Source organism: Psammomys obesus, unplaced genomic scaffold (genome assembly GCF_907164565.1).
Source record: "Psammomys obesus unplaced genomic scaffold, mPsaObe1.curated_primary_1811, whole genome shotgun sequence".
Classification (NCBI taxonomy): domain Eukaryota; kingdom Metazoa; phylum Chordata; class Mammalia; order Rodentia; family Muridae; genus Psammomys; species Psammomys obesus.
This window is the reverse complement of record NW_026596057.1, coordinates 9,717,516-9,740,358: the sequence shown is the minus strand read 5'-3', so window position 1 is coordinate 9,740,358 and position 22,843 is coordinate 9,717,516. Positions and strand designations below refer to the sequence as shown.

General features: G+C 37.6%; 1 protein-coding gene across 3 annotated transcripts in view; it reads right to left on the bottom strand.

Annotated features, from left to right (window-relative positions):
• Nucleotides 1-22,843, bottom strand: part of Rabgap1l (RAB GTPase activating protein 1 like) — a 648,858-nt gene that overhangs the window by 120,708 nt on the left and 505,307 nt on the right. Inside the window, exon 1 of one of the 3 annotated variants that reach the window (XM_055624412.1) lies at nt 1,988-2,688. The exons of the other annotated variants lie outside the window; for them this stretch is intronic. Coding sequence (XP_055480387.1) covers nt 1,988-2,155 — 168 coding nt within the window. The 5' untranslated portion in view covers nt 2,156-2,688. Of the gene's footprint in view, nt 1-1,987; nt 2,689-22,843 lie in introns of those variants that run through there. 3 annotated transcript variants of the gene reach the window in all.

Sequence of the window (22,843 nt, the reverse complement as noted above, 5' to 3'; positions counted from 1 at the left end):
ACTTCAATCTTGTCCTCTTGACTGGAAGGGAAAGATAATGATAGTATGTGTGGGAGGATGCCTCTTAGGACTACCCTGTGCTGATCATCCATCAATTCTGAATCATCAGTCAGACCAGTAACATTATGCTGAGCAACTGTGCCCACCCTCAACCTCCCAGCATACAAGCTAAACTTTTGAGTGGTAACTCCTTGGATAGCAGATCCCAATTCATAGCCACACGTTAATTAAAGGACTTCCCAAATATAAGCTACATATAAGCAGGATTCTACCAACAATCTTTCAAGGTTAACAGTGCCAGAGATTTCCTAATGGCCACATACAAAGCTCAGCATATGTTGGTCACATGCCAAACAGTTAGCACTATTGTCTTGGCTCTAAAAGGTAAATCCTGAGGGAGGCACTTATTTTGGACACTTCATTTAGCATCCAGATTAGTCCAGCTGCAACATAGGGACGTATGTAACCTCCCAAAGATCTCAAGTTTGGGAACCCAACTCCCTGTGGATTTTATTGTTAATTAAATCTTCTTAACTAGAAGTTTAAAATCTGTCTCTAGTACAGATAAGAGTGTGAGACATCTTTTAAGCTATCAATACATGTTTTACTTCAAAACACTGAAAATGTAAACATCACACAGGCTATACCAGCTGACTGTTAAGTCACAAATAGAAGCCCTTGAGTCAGAGTTAAGTAGTCTTTAAGATATGGAAAATTGTTACACTCAGCAATGCAAGGGATTGTTTAAATGTGTATTAGCAATTCCTAGCGTAAGAAATTATGGACTTAAAAATAAAACTCATTTCTAATATAATCAGGATCTTCTAGTTTTCTCCCTTGTAAATTAAACTGTGAATCAGGAAAGCAATGGTTTCAGCCAGGCATTAAAACATATGTGTTCAGCTTTGTAAAAAATCTTCCCTACATGAAAAAAAAAATGTTATATTTCTCAAATAACCTCCCTATAATTTTATACTTCTTAACACATCTAACTTCACCTTGCAATGAGGAGCCGACTTTTTCATAGTGGGAAATTTCTCATACACATGACTACAGAATGTCTGTTATGATCAGACAGAAGAAATGGAGGAACAGAAGTAAGAATTCAATACAGCCAAATAAATATTGTACTGAAAAGATTCATCTGAGAGAATAAATCTGGAATAGCATTAAAAACTCCATTTTATAAAACAAACAAAGGTGGGTTGTTGTTTTTCTTTTTTTCTTTTTTTTTTTCTTTTCCAATTACCAAATGATGGTATAGGGCTACTGTAGACCAATTATATCACCCAACAGTTGCTAGGTACAGCTCTGGAACCACTGAGGAGAAACCCTGTCATAGCGATTGTGGGTATTTAATTTTAACCCTTGATAGGAAATGAGGAAGGGTGATTTTTCTCTTATTTAGGAAATCAAATAATAAACAGGCCAGACTTCTTAGACTCCCAGAGCAGACCCGTAGCTCTATGCTGTTTTATAGACACAGTTCATCCACCCCAGGAGAGAAACCTGCAATTTCCTACCCAAGGATTTTTAGGTAATAAATTCCCATTGCCCAAATCTAATTGGCAATCATGTGGGGAGGTTGGAAAGCCAGCCACACATAGTCTAGATAGATGGCTATTTCTGTTATAAAATTTAACCCTTTGGGAACATAAATAACAGAAAATCCACATCAAGTTTTGGGGTTTTCTGCTTCATTGCTGAGCCTAGACAGCCCGAAAATCTGTTTTCTTCCCCTTGCCACAGAGATAACGCCACTGATGTGACCCTGGACTCTGAGAAAAGAACCATAATTTCTTATAGCCAATTAAGGAGTGGCTTGGTCCAGGCTCCAAGGAAGCTAACAGCAGTGGCCACTCGCTCTCCTTCTCCGTAGAAATGGTTGAAAGGGAAGAAAACAGGAACCCACAAGCCTTCAGAGTGACATTCTTGCAAAGGATTGCACAATTCTCTACAAATTAAGTTCAATGAAAAACAGTCTCACCGCCAGAAGCCGGGGCACAAACAGCCGATGCCCCATCCCCAGAAGTTCCAGCACGCGACATGCATACTCATTCACCAGCTTGCTCCTCTCGTCGTGCATGTCCTGGGACTTTTTGACAGGAGGTGTGAGCTTAGCAGCTGGGGCTGGGCAGGGCACCCCTTCTTCCATGAGCAGTAAATACGTATCCAGAATGAGAAAGCTGGATCTCTCATCCACAATCCTAAGAACTGCAGAGAGAGGGGAGCCAGGCTACGTCTCCCCAGGAGGATGCACAAGATGGTCTATGATGGGGACTGTCAGCTAATGTCGCCACAAGAAAAACATTTTGTCTAAATTATCAACTATGCATAAGCTCTGGAGTAGACTAAAGAATGAAAGCAAAGGCTGATGTAAATAAAAAATGGCAAAAGCAATTGAATCCCGGAAAAATGGCCAGGAGTGGAGCAGGAAGAGTTCAGATGCATGTGTAAAAATGGACAAGCTGCTCAGAGGGCTCTAGCATGTGTGACAGAGAGAAGGAGAGAGCGAGTGAGGGAGAGAGAGAGAGAATGAATATATCTGTATGAGCAGGCGGCAATAGCTGTAGCCAGGAAGCCAGGGCAGTTGTGAAGCTGCAAGGAGAAAAGGATGAGCTCATTGCAATCCGCGATTCCTGACAAGCAGCCCTGCTGCTGTTGCTGTGCCTGCCCTGTTACTGCTGCCGCTGCCACCGTGCTGCCTCTAGCTGTGAATCAGTAATGAAGGGGTAAGAAAGGAAGGGGAGCGAGCAGAGGGGGGAGGTAGGTGAATGAGCATGCAGAGTCTCGGGGGAGAATGCTGTAATAAGAAGCCAATGGCGAGCCATTGGACAGATAGGCTTTCCCCTCCCAGTCCACCTTCAATCAGTGTTAGTCTGACAGTTTATGCTGTTGAATCCCAAACCTAAAGACAAATGAACTAGAGCTTTTCCTAACATGTGATGCTCACAATAAAATCAGACAGACAGACAGCTAAAAGGCTGACCCTATTCACTCTTGCTTTCTAGCAAGAACAGATAGAAATTTGATCTTATGCCCTGTGTTTAAAGTGGGAAGCTCCAATCCCTGTCACATTACTGAACTCTCCAGACAACATAGGTGTTAGGGTAAAATATCAGAATGTGAACAGAAGAGCATGCACTAGCATTCAGTAAGTGACACACCCTTGAGCCAAAGTGTTTATGGAAAGACTGTGACTGCTTCTAATTACGGAGTACAACAGAAGCAGTACACACACTGGGAAGGCTGGCCACATTTATATACATGTAATGCTAAAATAAAACACAAAAACCTACAGTATAATACTAAGAGTGCTATTTAGTAACTATTAAAGTTAAAATTCTCAAAACAGAATTAACTTTCATATGCCACAGACCTGGATAAACAGCAGTTTAAAATATCAGTTTAATTCTGATGTTTTATTGGATAAAACAAAATGTAGTTTTGACCATCTCTGATCAAATAAATTCTTCCTTAATGAGGCTGCTAACATTAGAAATTAACAATAGTTTAAAATTTGTAAATTTCCAAGTTGGGAAATGGTGGTATACACCTTCAAACCCAGCACTTAGGAGGCAGACACAGGCTGATGTCTGAGTTCGAGGACAGCCTGGTCTACATAGTGAGTTCCAGGATAAACAAGGCTACACAGAGAAACCCTGTCTTGAAAAAACAAACAAACATATATATATATACACACACACACACACACATATATACATGCATTTATAAATCTGCAAGATAAAGTAAATAAGCAATTGTACAAAATGAAGTCAAAAGCACAAGATCACCTACAGGATAGTTGCTTAATGTTACCCTAACAATGAACAAATCCAAGCATCCTGGCTTCTTGTTTTCATAGTTGGTCTCTTAAGTCCAACACTAATATGTTTACATAAAGTTTTATCATGGTACATGAAGTAAGAAGGCGATAAGGGCACTCCAAGTGTTTTGTTTTGTTTTCTTTCTTTTCTTTTCTTTTCTTTTCTTTCCTTCCTTTCTTTTTCTTTTGCTCCCTCCCTTCATTTCTTTCCTTCTTTCTTTTCCTCCCTCCCTTCATTTCTTTCCTTCTTTCTTTTTCTCCTTCTCTCTCTTCCTTCCTCCTTCCCTCCCTCCATCTCTCCCTCCCTTCCTTCCTTCCTTCTTTCGTTTCCTTCTTTTCTCTTGAGCAAATTTTTCCTACTCTACCACTCAAGAGCTGCAAATCTGGAATTAATCAATAGAAACTTACTTACAGACATGTACCTATAATCCAAATAAAAAAGAGCGGTAATGGGATTATTGGGAAACAGGAAGGGACCTATTACCTCCTTTAACAAAACACTGTTTGATTTGTTGCCAAATCTCAAGCAAAGAAAACTAAAACAAAACAAAAACATTTAACTGGGTATGGTGAGACACACCTATAATCCTAGCACTTGAGAAACAGGAGGATCACAAGTTTAAGACCAGTTTGGGCTACACAGACCCTGACTCAAAAAAGAAAGTGCTGAGGATGTAGCTCTGTAATGGGACACTTGCCTGACATGTATAAGGCCCTTTTTACATAGTCATATATGTATGTAACAACAATTAATGAAAAAAAGAAGCCATGAAATTGAAAGAGAAGGAGGGGCATAGAAGAGTGTTTGAAGGGAAGAGCGGGAAGTGGGAAATGATATAATTAAACTACACTTTCAAAAATTAAATAATAAGGGAGGAGGGAGGGAGCTACAGGGGGGATAAAACGTGAATAAAGTATAATTAATAAAAATTAAAAAAGAAAAAATTAAATAAAAATATAGTTAAAAATCGAGAAACTTTTAATAAAGTACAATTTTTATCATGAAAATTATTGGATACTGTGTGTCTATGTGTTTTAGTCCCTGAGGTTTGGAGAAAACCTTTACTGCCGAGGATGGGGTACATTGTATTGGAATGAGAAAACTAAAGAAGTTCTGGGTCTTTCATACTACACACACACACACACACACACACACACACACACACACACACACACGGCAGGAGAGTGTCTCATTTTCAGCATGTCTACATTGTGTTTCTGAAAAGACAGTAAGACAGTGTTACTGAAGATGACTGAAAAGCAATGACGTGCTAGGCAGTGGTGGCTCTCACCTTTAATCCCAGCACTAGGGAGGCAGAGGCAGAGGCAGGTAAATCTCTGAGTTTGAGGCCAGCCTGGTCTACAGAGTGAGTTCCAGGACAGCCAGGGCTACACAGAGAAACCCCGTCTCAAAAACCCATAAAACAAAGAAAATCACTGTAGTAAACAATTCAGAACACAGAACACTCTGGCTTGCAGAGGAAGGAAGAAGTCAGTGACTTCCTTAGCTTAGAGATTTCTTCAAGAGGAGAGTTTTACATGTCCCAGGTTGGTCTTGAACCCTGCCTGTATGTATGCTAGCCTTGGTCCTCTTGCCTCTGCCTTCATGTTCTAGAATTATAGAGGTATGCTACCATGTCAGGCTTATAATAATTCATCTAATCTTTCTTATAAAGGGTACAAAGATATTTCAACTCAAATGACTTAGTATCAAAGAGAACTTCAGACATTTATGTTTCTCCCATATAAACTCAAATGATTAACTTCTTTTCCAAAAGGATTCTGGTAAAAAGAAGTAAAAATGAATCGAATAATAGAACTAAATGGTTTGGCTCTGACACATAAAATAAATTTTAAGCACACAGTAATTAAAATATAGTATCAGCAAGAAAAGTACTTAAAATATTTTGGTACATTAGAGTCACTCTACAGATGGTCATGGATCTCAGTTTCCCAGGTCTCCCCACCATGCTGCTTCTCAGCTACATTATGCCTTCAGTAACTATATTTTGTCTCAGTCCTATTTTCAGTTGTCTTTTCAGACAGAATCTTTGTCAATATCAAGAAAAAAAACTATTCTAGAACATCATTCAGTTAAGTGGAAGATTGGATTCTGGGAATTTTTAAAGCAATAGAGGGTTATTGAGATGGCTCAGCTGTTAAAGATTAGACTCACAACCATGAATATAAAGCAACAGAAGAGCTACCATCAGTATTTCTTCTCTGTCTCCCAAGCACATAATATCATATTTACTGCTCAAGTGAGTCAGTAACAAATCACAGATCATTTTCTTAAGAAAAAGATTTGACATATATATTTGTTCAAAAAATTGGAATAGCAACTTCAGTGTTAACTCGTTCATAATACATGATTTCTTAAATTTTCATACATTATTCTAAGAAATATCCTCATTAACGAAGGAATTGGAGAAACCATCCATAGAAGAGGAAAACCTTTATTCACCTAGCTTCTCTGCTTGGAGTTCTGTAAATAAATCTGACCCCAAGTAGGACAACAAGGGGCAACAGCACAAGTCCAATAACTATGGGGTGCAGACGCCTGGGGGCACTGACGAATAGGGCATTCAGAGGAGAGGCAGATTCTGGGCTTCTTTTTTACTTTAAAAAATTTCTATTACAATTTATTCACTTTGTATCCCAGCTGTAGCTCCCTCCTTATCCCCTCCCAATCCCATCCTCCCACCTTCTTTTCCTCCCATGCCCCTAGGGGCCTAGCATCTTAATAAAGAGCAGTATGTTTTTAGAGAAATGACAAGGCAAAGGAAAAGCATGTCGAGCTTCTAGTGTGACAAGTTGCAGGAAATAAGTATTTGGAGAAACTAATGTAAACATGGATCAGTTAGAGGCTTTCAAGTGCACTCTGTACTGAAGACCACCCATGCCATCTCATCTCCATCCCTGAGGCTGCTAGCCCCTTCCTGAAATGGGGAAGAGCACACACATTTTCACAAGGCATTTATGCTCTACTTTAAGGCAAGATCCCTTATGTCAGAATCATGTTTGAGTGTGGTACTCTAACTTCTTTGCATTGAGAAAGGAATAGGGAAAGGGCACGCAAAGGTCCCAAAGCCATAGCGCAATGACTAGGAGTGTTATTTTCTGGTCTGCTGGAAAGTAGGTGGTCAGTGGTGTGGCAGTCTGAATGAAAATGGCCCTATATAGGCTTTAGAAAGTGATATTCGAAAGGATTAGGACATGCGGCTTGTTGGAGTAGGTGTGCCTTGTTGAAGGAAGTATGGCTTTGAAGTTTCAAAAGCTCAGGCCAGGCACAGTGGCTCTCTCTTTCTGCTGCCTGTCCATCCAACATGTAGAACTTTCACCTACTTCTCCAGTACCATGTCCTCCTGCATGCCACCATGCTTTCCACCATGCTTCCTGCCATGATGAGAACTGACTAAACCTCTGAACTGTAAGCCAGCCCCAATTAATATTTTCCTTTATAAGAGTTGCCATGTCATGGTTTCTCTTCAGAGCAATAAAACTCCTACTAAGACAAATGGTAAGGACCTAATTGTAGTCTTGTACTTGAGAGTGCTCTGTATGAGCCATTCTACTATGTCTTGGACTGCCAGACATAATCAGGACACAAAATGATTTATATTGTAAAACAAAAAGCATATTTGACTGAATTCATAGGCCTACAATTGTGAAAACTAAATTTTTAAAAGTTAGGTTGCAAAACTGGGAAATGTTAGGTTGTTATTTTGTTGGTTACAAAGATGAAAAAGAAAATACTCTCCAAATTTCAAGACTTTAAAATGAGGGAGACATCCAAAGAGGAAGATAAAACAGGGTTTATCAGGCAATAATAAAAGAAAAATCACATTGTATGCTATAATGTGGGCATGTGTTTGTTGTCTATAACAGATGAAGACAAAAGGAGGCTAGTAGGACTGGCCTAACCCTTGAGGTGTTAAATACTAAGAACACAGTAAGGTAGTGATTATTCCACCGTGTTTTAGTTACATTTATACCACCACCACTAACACCTCATTGCATATAGCCCATCAAACACAGAACTTCCTAAGTGCTAGTCAAGCTTCTATCAACACAGCCACATCTCCACTCTTTAGTTATATTTACTAACCATATGTATATGGAAGATACTTAACACTTTCTTAGTCTCATGAAAATGGCAACATTACGTACAGAGCCAACATGTTCTGCAAGTTTATTAAGATACATATATAGAGCCTAGCATATGGCAGGTATTCAGTAGCTAGTAGCTTTCTTTATCCTTACCTAGAAGCCATGTACAAGAGAGAAAATGTTTTAAGTACCGTGTTTATCTAGATTAGGATTCAGAAAGGTAAAGGGAACTCTGAGCATATTAACAATAGAGAATCCAGTCAAGTCTTAACTCCACCCAACACCATGCGACATGCTTTTGGTGGAGGAAGATAGGTCAGATGTTGCTTCCAAGGATTATTCAAGTACTTGACAAAAAGAGGAAAATGAAATGTAATGAGACTAAGCTTATAAGTCATCTTAGGGAGAAATTAATCTCATTATTTTGCAGTTGTAACTCATACATCAAAGGTATAGAGTATAAAATAAAAGATACAACATAAACTGTGGTAGGTGATTCAAGTTACAAATCTATAGGAATTTAAAGGAGAAAAAGATTACTGAGAAATATTGCAGACATGTCTAAGTTGGTGTGTGTGTTCCTTTGTTTTCTTGTTTCAAGAATCTCAGACCACTTGTGAGACAGTGCAAAAGTGACGAAGGATGCTGTCATTGTTAATGTTTTTGCTTGTTTTATACAAAAAGAGAATGGTCCCCAAAGCGAGTTGGGGATACTCTGAATAGATTTGGCAGCATCCCATTTTCATTATGATGCCTTGATTAATTGAAGAACTGCCATACCACTTTTTTTGTAAGGTACTCAGTTTGTCTGTGCTTCCAAATCTATGCTGACAGGTAACTCAGAAGGTAGCCATTTATTAGTATACATTTCATCTGTTAGAAGAGCACTGTATAGACAGAAATCTAATACTTATAGCCAGTAATCTCAGATATATATTATATATAATTATATATATTATTAAGATATGAATGGCACACACAAAGTTGTAGATGGTTAATGTATACAACTTGATGTTTGTGATGGAGAGTTTTATGTCAACTTGACATAAGCTACAGTCATTTTGGAAAAGGGAACCTCAGCTGAAAAAAATACCTCCATGTATTGTCTTGTGGGTAAGACTTGGTGCATTTTCTTGACTAACAATTGATATGGAAGGGCCTAGTCCCTTGTGGGTGGGGCCACCCTGAAATAGGTGGCCCTAGGTGATATGAGAAAGCAGGGTGAGCAAGCCATGAAGGACCAGCCTACAAGCAGCACTTCTCTGTGGCTTCTCCATCAGGTCCTTCTCCCACGTTCCTGCCCTGTTTGAGTTCCTCCCCTGACTTCCTTAAATAATGGACTGCAAAGTGAAAGTTTAAGAGAAATAAATCCTTTCCTCCCCATGCTTTTTGTCAGGGTGTTTTATCACAGCAATAGAAACCTGAAGGAAGATAATGTATTTAGGAATAAATCTATATTCATGCAACAATTATCATTATCAATATCATAAACTTACCCATCTCTCAAAATTCCTTATCTCACTTTTTTTGTTAGAGCCTTTAATATAAATTCTATCATAGTAAGGTAGTCCATAACAAAAGAGGGTAAGTCTATCCCACACATCATGTGCCATTTTAATTAAAATAATTAATTAATTAAACACTAATTAATTTAAAGACAGACTTAATTTGTTTTCTCTAAGTTAATCTTCCCTGCTTCTCACTGGGTCTCCTGTGGCTGATTTTGTGACCATTATTCACAATCCTCCCTGCTGCCTCAGGTATATAGGTGTTTAGATACAGTGCTGTACACATTGAAAAAAAATATTCTAGATATTACAACAGACTTGTAAAATATGAGCTCTTAGTCTGTAGAAGATATCAAGACATAATAACTCACATGTTTTATTGACAAAAAGACCAAGACAAAAGATAAGTGACTGGTCACAGCCATGAACTTGGTAGGAAGCTGAGATCCAAGAATATATATGTACAGCAAGGAATTCAGCATTTCCTGCATTTGCTATTTTTCAATTAGCTTAACAATCAACCATGTTATTACAACTATGCTTTGTCCTTGTATCTGCATAGAATTGATTCAGGATCTGTCACTGTCATCTGCTTAGAAAGAATATAAGATTCATAAGGGCTGGGTGGTAGGAGGGGCCTGGGCGGAGGAGATCCACTACCTGCCTCAGAATAGTCACTTTTAAATACATACTTTTGATAATACAGCACATCTAAATTTTAAGTGACAGACTGTCTCCTGTCTCCATTTCAAGCAAATATTTTCAGCAGCTATAATCTTGGAAGCTCTGCCAAAGTCCATTCACACAAGGCCTTCTTTCTAGAAGCCATGTCCGTGACATAGGTTTAAAATGGAATACTATCTCAGGTTTTCATCATCTTTCCTGGGAAGTGTATATAAAGCTCATATTTATTTTCATGCTTGAGCAGAAGGTACAAACATATGTTAGAAGAGGCTTTTAAAAATTAAAGTTGGTCAGATTTAAATGATGACACAGAATCTAGACTAATGTGTGATCTGCGAAGCTAGGCTGGCACTTCATTTGTGCTAGCGGTTATGTGTGTTTTGTCACCCTGAAAAATAATGGGTATTGTACTAATCTTGTAAATTGTTAATTGTCTCAACCTTCTCTTGCTCATCTCCAAGTATCCACTAAACTGGCAATCTATGACATCTTTCATGCTGCGTAGAATGCTAGAGCTAGTTTAACAGCTGTCACAGTGAAAAATAATATTTTCTGTAAGGGAGTATATGGTCAACTCCTGTATTATAAGTGAATTTGTTTCTGTAAAATGAACACGTCAAGATGGAGACCTTCATTTTTTAAAGTGGATAAGTTCAAGTTGTAATATAGTGTACAGCCCTTTCAGACTCTACTCCACCAACACACATTCACTCACAGCTTCAAATGGATTCACTAGATTTCAGAGCTAGCAAAAAGAAAAAAAAAAATCAGTAAAAGTAGAGGTGAAGTTTCCTTTATTTTTATTGTGGTGATTACTCCCTCCCTTTCCCTCGTAAGTATAATGCCTGTCTACACTCAATATTGCCACGGCCTATGTCATATGAAGATAGTAACACATGAGGAAAAGTACATATGAGTCCTGCCTACTTGATGGGCTCTTTTACTTATGGCATGCTTTTCCTTCCTGAGAAGGGCTTAATATAGCAATTTGCACAAGTAACTAAAAGTACGAGTAACTTTTTTTTTATATGGGGAATTATCAGGACTATGAACTATGCTAAGGACTTAATATGCAACAACACATTTAATCTGAATAATTCTTTGTGCCCATTCCACTCCAGAAGTATCTGAATTTAGAAACAGTGATTTGACTGAAGTTGTATAGCCAGTGATGGGATTCACATTGTATTACCCCAAATATATGGCATCTTGGATAATTTAGACTAGTGTTTGAGAAACATCAGGAGGATGTTTTTCCACTATGTGTTAAAACAAGCTGAGTTCCATCAGAGGGGTCTTTTCTAAGCCTAGCTCTTCACCATCTCTCTGTGCAGTCAGAGTATACTAAGAGAAACTACTAAACAGGCCTTCCTAATCTTTCCTTGAATTTACTGCTTAGTTCATACCTTTTGCCTGGTAACTTCTTCTTTAGCTCTCCATTCTTCACCAAATACAGTATAAGGATGCTTGAGTTTAAGCATTCCTCTGGGTTCTCAATTCCTTGTAAAGGATCCTGTGTGATATAATTCTTACATAATACACATTAGCATGTTTTTCTCATATTGCTACACTTGATGTGGGGCTGAGAAGCAGTGTTGTTTCTTTTTGATCTTTTCCTACATGTCCTGTGCCAAGAACTTAGAAAGGTAAGAGAAAAGTGGCCTCTCCTCCAATGTAAACAAATGTTAGCTGCAATTACAGCCAACAGTTAAATGTTTGTTTGAAATTTATTTTGAGTTGTTTGAACAATGAAGGACGTAGATTTAAAAGGCTGGAACCTAGAAAGTAGTCTCGGGGACATGATAGTTATAAAATCACTGAGGGACCATAATTCTCACAGAAATGACAAATGCAAAAGAAGAAAGTTAAGACTATGTCAAGGAGTAATGTCTGCACCATAATGATGTTATCCTGGTCTGCCTGCTTGCTTGCTTGCTTGCTTGCTTTCCTTCTTCCTTCATTTCTTTTCTTTTTTTTTTTTCCTTGCTATTAAGAAGGTTTATTTTAAAATGTTAAAAATAGGATTTCTTTAAGAAAAATATTACCTCATTTCCCAATCCATAATGTTTAGAGCAGAGTTATTCAATATTTGGATCTAAGACCACTAGATTTTTAAGCTTCTAGGGCCACATAAGATCTACTGAATAGACTTTCTGAGAATGGAGTAGAGGTCTTATTTTTCCTTAAATGCTCCCAGGTAAATTTCCATTTGTTTTTCAAGACAGAGTCTTGCTGAATAGCCTACGCTTGTCTAGCACTAGCTCCCGTGAACTAGTCCACTGTTGGTTTAGAACTTTAAATTTTCTAGCTTCAGTTTTCTAAGTTCTCAGATTCACCTGGACTTGAAAGCCATGAACTTAAAGAAAAATCAAGATGAAACTTTTGGGGTTCCATTCAGGCATAAAGAATACATTAAAATAATTTTTGACAGGGTTTCTCTGTGTAGCCCTGATTATCCTAGAACTCACTCTATAGACCATGCTCTCCTCAAACTCTGAGACTGCCTGCCTCTGATGCCCAAAGGCTGGGATTAAAGGTGTGTGATACTATGGCCAGCTAAGAATATATTAAAACAATTTTTCAAAAAATTAAGAAAGCCCAATTTTATAAAAATGGTCAGGCCTCTTCTTGCATACTCACAGGCACCCTATAGGAACTCTGTAGATCACAAGCTAACTGACTTGTTGGTGCCAGGATACCTCATCTAGGACTGTCACACCCTGATATCCACCCCTTTCTGTAGTGATAATTTTAATGTATAAGCTAATAATGTTTATTATTAGTCTTAAATTATTACAGCAGTATAATCTAAGCTGCTATTATAATCAATAAAGGACAGAGACTCCTGATAGATTTTATAATTGCCTTATATCACCTTGGGCTGGGCAGATCATTCCACCTATGCTATCTCATATGTCCCAGCCCCCATCCCATTCCATCTGCTATAATCATTCCTAATTAGGCTACCTCCCATCCATAATCCCAAATACTTGCTAAAGTTCTTCATCTGGGCCAGTCCTTGCCATTCTTCATTTTCCCAGCCCACTTGGTTCCTTCTACGCTAACCCATCCTGTCTTCCTCTTTTCTCCTCCTTCCCATGATTCTTTCTTGTCCCCCAAAGCCCTCAAACTTTCGCCACACCTCCCATCCACCTTTCCCAGGTGTGTCAGCATTTTATTGGTTAAACAGAAAGGCAAAGTTTACCTTGTCATTTGGGATACTTGAATGTCTGCTTGTAGCAAGCAGGGCCTGGGGTGGGGGATAAGCGATTAACATTAGATGGCAGCAGACCAACCCTCTACACCTTTCCCTGCCTCCAACTTGGGAATCAGAATACTTGGCTATAAGCTCATGCTGTAAAGCCTCTACCCACCCCATCCTCAAAAAGGTAGAAAATGAGACCATCTCCCTGCCTTGTAGGCTCTGGTTCTCTTCAAACGCCCCTCCATGCTGTGTGTCTGTCTCTGGTGCTGGGGCCTCAACTATCCTCTAGACCGTTTTTTGTTGTTGTTGTTTTGTTTTGTGTCTATACGCAGTATCAATAACTCATCTAACAATCTCCTTGTTTCCCAGTAATTCATCTTATATCCTCTTGAACCTCCTGCACCATCAAAAACTGCACAGTCAAATGCCATAATGGTCTGTAAGATAATCTAGGACCTCTGGTGTGCTTGACAGAGCATTAAGCAATTGTTGGTGTTTGTTTCCTGCCTTGATGTCATCTTTCCCATTGTACATTAAAAGGTAATGGAAATACAAATAAGGAGTTCTAAGGTCAAGAGCAATGTCAGCCTAGCCTCATGTGCCTTTCAGTAGGGTTTCTTCATATCCAGCAAACATTTACTGAGCTGATGAATAACAGAATCTGGTATACTACTAATCCATGAGCTTTCTAATCACTTGATTTAAATTTGTCAAGCAAAATAAATAGTAAAATAAGTTTATAATTTTTCTATGAAAGGGTACTAAAGTAAGAAAAAGAATAAAAAAAGGAAGCCTTCCTATTCATTCTATAAGGTCAGCATAGCAGGTACCCAAACCAGATAAAAATATGACAGAAAAAATATAGTAATCTTTGCTGAATATAGATTTAAAAATTCTCAAAAAAAAAAAAATCAGTAGATTTCCCTGCCTACAAGATGTGCAGGGATTGCAGGAATAAAGATAGAGCAGAGATTGAGGTAATGTCTAACCCAGTGCCTGGCCCAACCAAATACCCTATGGGAGAGTTCCCCTGACACTATGAATGATCTCCACTAAGCCTGTAGGCAGGAGCCTATCAAAGTTGTCCTCTGAGAGGCTCTACCCAGCAATGATTCAAAACAGATGCTGAGAGTCACAGCCAAACATGGGCTGATACATAGGGAGCCTTGTGGAAAAGTGGGAGAAAAAAGAAAATGAGATGAGAGGAGCTCCACAAGAAGACCAACAGAGCCAACTAACCAGGGCCCAGAAGGGCTTGCTGAGGCTGAAGCATCATCCAAGGACCACACATGGACCACAACTAGACTCCTGTACAAAATGTACCTGAGAGGCGGCTTAGGTTTCATGTGGGTCCTCAAGTAAGGAAAGTGGGGACTGCATCTTACACAGACTTTCCTGCCAGCTTTTGGATCACCTCCTCCTGGCAGGACTGCCTTGCCAAGTCACAGTGGAAGAGGACATGCTGAGTCCTGATGCAACTTGACCAGTTGGGGTGAAAGGAAGTGGGGGCTCCCCTTTAGGAAGAGAGCATGGGACTTGGAGGTGAGGTGGGATGGGACCAAAACCAGGATGTAAAGTGAATAAAAAATAAATAAAATTCAAAAAATCAGTAAATTTAATTGCATCTAAAAGAGATTATACCTAATCATGAAATTGATTTATTCCAGGGGTGTAAATATGTTTCAATAAATACAAGTAGAGAAATAATACATTATAGCAACATAATGAAGGATGAAAGTCATATCATGATCTCAGAAAACAAAAAAAGCATTTGATAAAATTTAATAATGCTTCATAATAAAAATACTCTAAAAATTAAGTATAGAAGGAATGTACCTCAACACAATAAGAGCTTTCTATGATAAACTCGTAATTTACATTATTTAAATGGGAAGAGGATATTGACCTTCTAAGATCAAGAACAAGACATGGATATCCATGAAAATATGAGTATCTATATAAAGAAGAACTAAGACTTCTGATATCTCAACATATGAAAAAAAAAGTCAACTCAAGCTATAGATTTGCATGTGACACAAGATATAGATATAGACTCTGACATAGAAGCCAAAATATTATTCTCAAAATTATATCTAGAATAGTGGTACCAAAACTGGGCTTGATGGCATATGCATGCTTGTAACTCCAGCTCTTGGGAGAAGAAGATGGGTGTATTAGGAATTTAAGGCCAGTAGTCTAGGCTTTATAAACACATACAAGCACACAAATAAAACAAACCCCATTTTTACAGGAAGTACTTATGCTTCAGCATATAAAATTTCTAAGTTCAGGGTTCCCAGAGGCATGAGAATATTAATAAATTCATGTTTTTTTTCCTGTTAAAATGTCAACTATCCATTTATTTGAACAGACTCAGTAAATTTGCCTACACTTGCAAAGCTCAGCTAGTGCTGTCTCCATATCACCCTTTGTTGTGCTTTACATATGGATTGTCCCATGAAGATTCATGTGCGGAAGTTTGGTCTGCAGCCAGCACTGAAACTGTAAAACATTGAAGAGGTGAGACATAGCTGGGCCCTGGGGCTCCACACGCAGGAAGACTGAAACTGGTCCAGCAGGGCGAGCTATAACTGCAGCAGAGCAATAGACCCTGCTGGGATGGGCTGGTATGAAGTATTCACTTTCTTCTATGTCCCATCTTCACCTGGCTGGTTCCCTTTCTGCTTTTCTGCTATGCTGTGATCTAGCCAGGGCACCCTCTCCAGAATACTTTCACTATGCTCTTTAAACCCGTCAGCTATCATAATTATAAATTAATCCTATTTTCAAATTATTCAGCCTTAGATATTATGTAACAGTGACACAGATGAACTAGGACACTTTTCATTTCTCACTTTCCCTCACCCTTCAAAATCATTTACAAGTCTTGAAAATTTCATATTTTCAACAAATATCTTTAAATCTTCCCTCCTTTTTGGTATCTACATTTATTACCTTAGCCTATACCAGCATTATTTTCTGCTTGGTATGCTGAAATAACATCTTAAGTAAAGTCCATGTTTCTATGGTCATCCCCTTCAATCTACATCCTATATAATAGCACTCACTCTTCAATCAAAATAATGTCTTAAAACAAAACAACAACAAAAATCAGGTTGATATCTACTTGCTTAAACTGATAATGATTTCCTGCTGAACCCCAACACATACACCACACTTGCTTTTATGTTCTTACTCCCTTGACTTCTGACTACAGTTCTTCCCTCCCTGCCTCTTGCTAGGTCACTAAACTCCAACCACAGCGGCCTTCTTGAATATATAAAACTTATCACTGCCTTGGTCTTTGCCATTCAACTTCAGTGTTGCTTGGCTAACAGAAGCCTTCTCTCACTGACTGGAGAATAGCAATCCAGTGAATTTTCTTGTATTAGTTCATGACATCTATTGCTACCCTCTTCTTTCTTCTATATTATCTCTCTGCCTATGGAATACTGAGTTATCCGTGCAGGTCACAGGAGAAAGAAGACACAACTGTTACAATATTTCCTGACAAGATAATGGAAGAAAAGAGCATATAAATAAGAGTCTTGCCTTAGCAGATTCTATTTGTTCAATTATTTTACTTTTAAAGTATTATAATTTCACACAGCCTTTGAACTTTTTTTTATTTTAGCAAGCAAGAATCAACTAAAATGAACCCTTGGCATTTACAGATTTAGTATTTGTTGCTCTACTTTCTCTCAGAGACCTCTCCATAAGGAAATAATACAGTAAACTGTTAGTTTACTTAGAAATGAGGTGAGTTACTTATATGTAGCAGATGGTGAGCATGCTTCAATTACAGTTTCTGCCCTTTGCAATTACTAAATGTTCTCATAGCAAAGCAGTTACTTTGTTTTAATTTCATAACTAAAGAAACAGTAAAAAAAAAAAAAGTTATAGTAGTATTAACAAAAATCAGAAAACTTAAAAGAATTTTAAAATATATCCTTCTTGATTGTTGTTTTCCTCCCTAGAATTCATTTTTACACACACCAAATAACTAAGTTAACTGATTTAACCCAGTTAAGTACAGTGATTCCTCAAGAATGTAATAACTAATAACAAACAGCACACTTCCCAAAGGCTATTACTATCCTATAACCATCGTAAGGACTAGCCACAGAAAAATGAAAAGACAGTTTTAGACATGGAAATAACTGAGTCACTATAGGTTTTAGTATAGAACAAAAAGGCTTCTAAATTAAACAATAAAGTTACCATAATGTTGCTGTTTAAAGTATGTATAAGCTATAGATAATACACACTATATAACTGTTAGTTTAGGAAGGAGAAGAAAGTTAGCTACACAGAACACTTAGAAATAGTTCTCCAACCAAGATAGTAAGACAGGAGTAAACGAACTCAAGAATTTTTGTAGTCTGAATCTGCAATGCTCCTTAAGTGCCAATGTGTTAAGGGCCTGTTCCCCCTGAAGCTGGTGGTAAGACCTTTGAAAAGTGGAGCTTAGTGAGAAGTCTCTTTCAGTTATTGGGTAATGATCTTGAAGGGGGTATGAAAACCTCAGCCCCTCTCTTGCATTCTGGACACTGACTTTACTACTATGCTGCACACTCCTGTTAGGATCTATAGAGCACTCAGCTGCATGCAAGGCAGTAGGGCCTCTCAGCATCTATCCACCACAGCACAGCTCATAGTCTGCACAAAAGTGGAGATGCAGTGTATGACACCAAGGGCACATGAGTACAGGGGCTCAGTAGCTCCTATAGAACTCAACTGGCCCTGCTCATTGCTTCTTTTAGTTCTTCAAAGGCTAGAGACAGGTTTACTGTCTTTGCTCTAAAATAAAAACAAATTATTGTCCAGAAGCAAGTGTGTTGAGAAAGAATTTTGGTGTTGTCTCTTTAACTTACAGTTGCCTATATAGAATAAAATACCAACTCAAGATTACTATAATTATACTTATAATACCTTTATTGAAATTGTTGATTTTACTTTGGTAGTTGAATGATAAACTAGCCTTAACCTAAGGGTAAGACTCAATTCTTTATAATGAAATCACTGAGATAGAAATACTACTGTACTTAAAAAATACTGTAACATATTCTCAATCTCTCAAACAAAAAGACAGAAATGTCTGAGGAGTTTATGTAGACAATGAGAACACAATGGGTCAGATTTGAAATATATCACCTTCCATAATTTCATATTTAAGGAAGAGTCACTTATAATTTAAAGATTAATAAATGGTTTGTGTATTGCTTCCCAATGCTGATCTTTTAAAATGCCACCAGATCATCAGTAACATGTGTGCAGAGCTGCCCAGGCAGCAGAGTAGACTTTAAAATGCAATTTAGATATTTATGAGTGCTATGATCTGTAATATTCAAACCAGCTCTCCTGGAGGGTAATTTGGGAAAGATGTTATGAGTGAGCAAGATTTGGCAATCCAAAAACATGTCAAGCAATGTGTCCAGATTGAGAATCTAGCTCAAATGATAGACTACTTGTCTAGCATGTACAAAGTTCTGAATTGATCCCCAGGACCACTTATAGCAGGGTTAGTGGTGAATCAGAAATTCAAGGTCATCTTCAGCTACATAATAACTTGGAGGCTAGTCTTGGATAAATAAGAACCTCTCTCAAAAATAAGAACAACAAACCATAATAGCCAAACCTCCTGGCCTCATTCTGTTCTGACTTCCGGCCACAGTTTACATAGTTTGCCTTCACAGCAGAGAGCTCAGCAGGCCCCAGCTGATAAGAATTCATCTCTCTTCTTTCCTCCTCTCCCCTGCATTCTTCATCTAGCATAGTATCTACTGCTACTCCTCGTATCAGTAGCTACACAGAACACTCATCTTCACGGGGGCCTCCAAGCTAACCCTCCTCTTGGTTCCTCTTGGCCACAGATTGTTAGCCCTCTCTTCCTCATGTTTCTTCTTTTGAAGCCGCATGTTATTTGGATTGGAAATAATTCTTTACATATTTTAATTGCTTCTTTTTTGTGTAGTTTTTATTTTGTTTCTTTTCTTTTTATCTATCTATCTGTCTATGTATCTATGTATGTATGTATGTATGTATCTATCTATGCATCTATCTATGTACCTATGTATCTGTTTATGTAGCTATGTATGAATGCCTATCTATCTATGCATCTATGTATCTATCTATATATGCATCTATGTATCTACATATATAATTATATATGTATGTATATCTATGCATCTATGTATCTATATATGTAGTTATGTATGTATATATGTCTATCTATCTGTGCATCTATCTATGTATCTATCTATGCATCTATCTATGTATCTATATATGTAATTACATATGTATGCATGTCTATCTATCTATGCATCTATCTGTGTATCTATATATGTAGCTATGTATGTACGTATGCATGTATGTATGTACGTACCTACCTACCTACATACCTACCTATCTATTATTATTTATTTATTTTTGAGACAGGAAATGACTGTGTAGCTCTGGCTGGACTAGAACTCACTATGCGAAGAGACTAACCACAAACTCAAAGAGATCCACCTGCCTCTGCTTTCAAGTACAGATTAAAACCATGTGCTACCATGTCCAGCTTTATTTCTTTCTCCATTCACTGTAGTCTCAGAAAGGCCAGGAGCTGGGGTCTGTGGTTATTTTCTTTAGCTGGGTCATTCACCTGGCAGAACAGTTCTGGGTAGTAAAAGCTCTGGTTGTAGTTGTCTGTAGTAGTCACACTGAAATTACCCTTTAGTAGATTTCATGCAATGAATTTGACTTTTGTAAATTTTGAACTTTTCCTCAAAGCTCAATTATCTCTTGTCCATATCTATGGTGTATACTATTCTCTGCCCATGCTAAATATTCAATTCTATCAGAAACTGATTAAGGACATTCTGATGAGTAATCCAGTGGTTTTAATTACTGGCCATAGCAGAGCTCCTTGTTCCTAGGACTCTATGCCCTTTAGACCACCCCACCGTTTACAACAAAAACATCCAGGTTACAGAAACTCTGTGACTTTGAAGTAATTAAATGGAGCCTTGCAATGGCTTTAATGGAGGAAGTGTCTGTGTGGGGATGAAGCTGGTCACAGATCCTGAATGGTTAGTGCTGCAGACTATGACAGACTGCAATTATTCTCTACAAAGTGTGCTCTTCCTACTGTACAGATTAGAACTGTAACAGGACATAACTACTGAGGTCCAACCTATATTTCCCAGTCCCCCATAGTTGTGTGGCCATCAACAGAACTTTTACCCAAAGAATGTAAATAAAAGCATAATATGTAATTTGCTTAAAAAGAAACTTCTGTTCTCCACTATCCTCTGGGTATTCTCCTCTTCCTTTGAATGGGATATGGACTTGGAAACGACCTAGCTATGACCTGCACAGGAATACAATGCCCTAGGGATCTATGGAAGAAAAACATACACACAGCAGAGTCTGAATGGTGGGAGGGAGCTTTAGAATACCCACCTTTTAGGCAAATCCTCTGCACTAGGATCTGGGAGAGGAGCATGCTATCTTTTTTAAACTACCTTTTTGTAGTTCCTCTTTCATGTATTCATTATCTTTTAAAATAGAAATAACAAATACACCTCTCAAAGTTATAAATATTACAAATATTCATTGTATTTTGTTCTAAATTAATTTAACTTTCCCTAAACTAAATTATTATAGTCAAAGGAAAGCAAGAGGGGAGAAGAAGCAAGCCAGATTTCTAGTTGTCATATTTTTAGTAAAAGGAGAATATTTAATCCTTTTCTCAATATGCACAAACTGAGTATCAAATAAATTTATGTTTCAGTTATATTTTTCTGACTGGTTATACCATTGTGATGACACCAATTGATTTCCAAAGTGAGTCATCAAATTGTCAACACCTTAATGAATAAAATTAGTCTATTTCATGCTGAAAAGCAATGCTAGCAACTCACATAGATAAAAACTGTCATAAGAACTTATGGAGCAGTGACAGCTTCTGACAAAAGTCTTCTGAGAATGATGAGCTCACACACAATGACTGTATGCAGTAAAACAAAACTGAACCACAGCATTACATGCCATTCAGGAATGACTTCATACATCTGAGAGATGATGAAAGAACACTGAGTTAGCTTAACTTAACAATCAAATATTGTTCTCGCCAGCCAAGAGCAGAGAATATTTTAATTTTATGATCATTTATGACAGTAAGTTCAGCAGTCTAAATTCAATTATTTTTTTCATATAATGGCTCTGGGTTTCTCTACCTCTGTCCTAGTCCTATTCAGCCAGAAACATTTTTTTTTAATTGGAATAATTTTGAACACACAGTCTTTAAATAATTTCACTAAGAAGCATTCTTCCACTCATCATACAAAAGTAATACTTATGAAAAAGAGGCTGATTTTACTACAATCTCAGAATTCTCTGAAAAGGCAGAGAATTTTGATTGAGAATTACTAGGTGTGACTAGCACGCTGGATATAAAAAGGTTCCTTTTTACAGAGCATCCATGAGGTTTAAAACACGCACACACAGCATAGCCTAAGGTTGCAAAGGCTCCACAGTCAGAGAGAACCAATTGTGACTCTGTTGCATCACTTACCTAGATGACTTGAGCCAAATGAGATAACTAACCAATGAGATCGTACACTATAACAGTGATAAGATTACTAAAGTTAAGTGTTCTACACTATGCTAAGTAAAAGGCACAAATACTGTCTTCATACTTATGCCAGTATCTAGAACAGCCAAATTTCCAACATTGGATATAGAATGGTGACTGGGAGGACAGAGGACTGAGAAGTACACAGCTTCTGCGGAGGGCAACAAAAAAGTCTGGAAATTATTACTATTATTTTACAATAATGGGACTGCCCTCAAACAAACAAACTGCGCACATGAAAATGATTACAATGGTGTGTCTTATGTTGTATTTCACTATAAGAAAGAGAAAAAAATATATATCATGAAGATTATTTCAAAAGTGCTTAACACATCATCTGGTTCGTTTCAGGTACTTAGTAAAGGTAAGTTCCTTACTATTATTTATAAGAATTTCATTAAAAAACATGTAGGTGCACCTCACAACCTGTAAATGCTGTAAAGTTACACTGTTACTATACAATTAGGCCTTCGGTTAGAGGCTGTCAGTGATCAGTAAGTTTTCATGACTCAACCTGTGTGGATTGTTAGCATTGCTTTTCAGTAGCACATAGACTAATTTTGCTCACTAAAGTGTTAACATTCTGATGATTCACTTGGAGAATCAATGGGTATCACAGTAGTAAAACAAGTCAAATAAAATTATATTACAGAGGTCAGGTGTTTTTCTACATAGTTTCAACATATTACATTGTATGTGTAAATACAATATGGTAAGCATAGTGCAGAGGTGTGCACTAGAAATACAAATGTACACTAGTAACATTCGAATATGCTTCTACATGGGATTTCTTTTTTTTTTTTAAATTAGCTCTTAGTTTCATTGATTTTTTGTATTGTATTTTTTTAAATTTCTTTCTTTTTTATTATATTTTTAAGATTTATTTATTT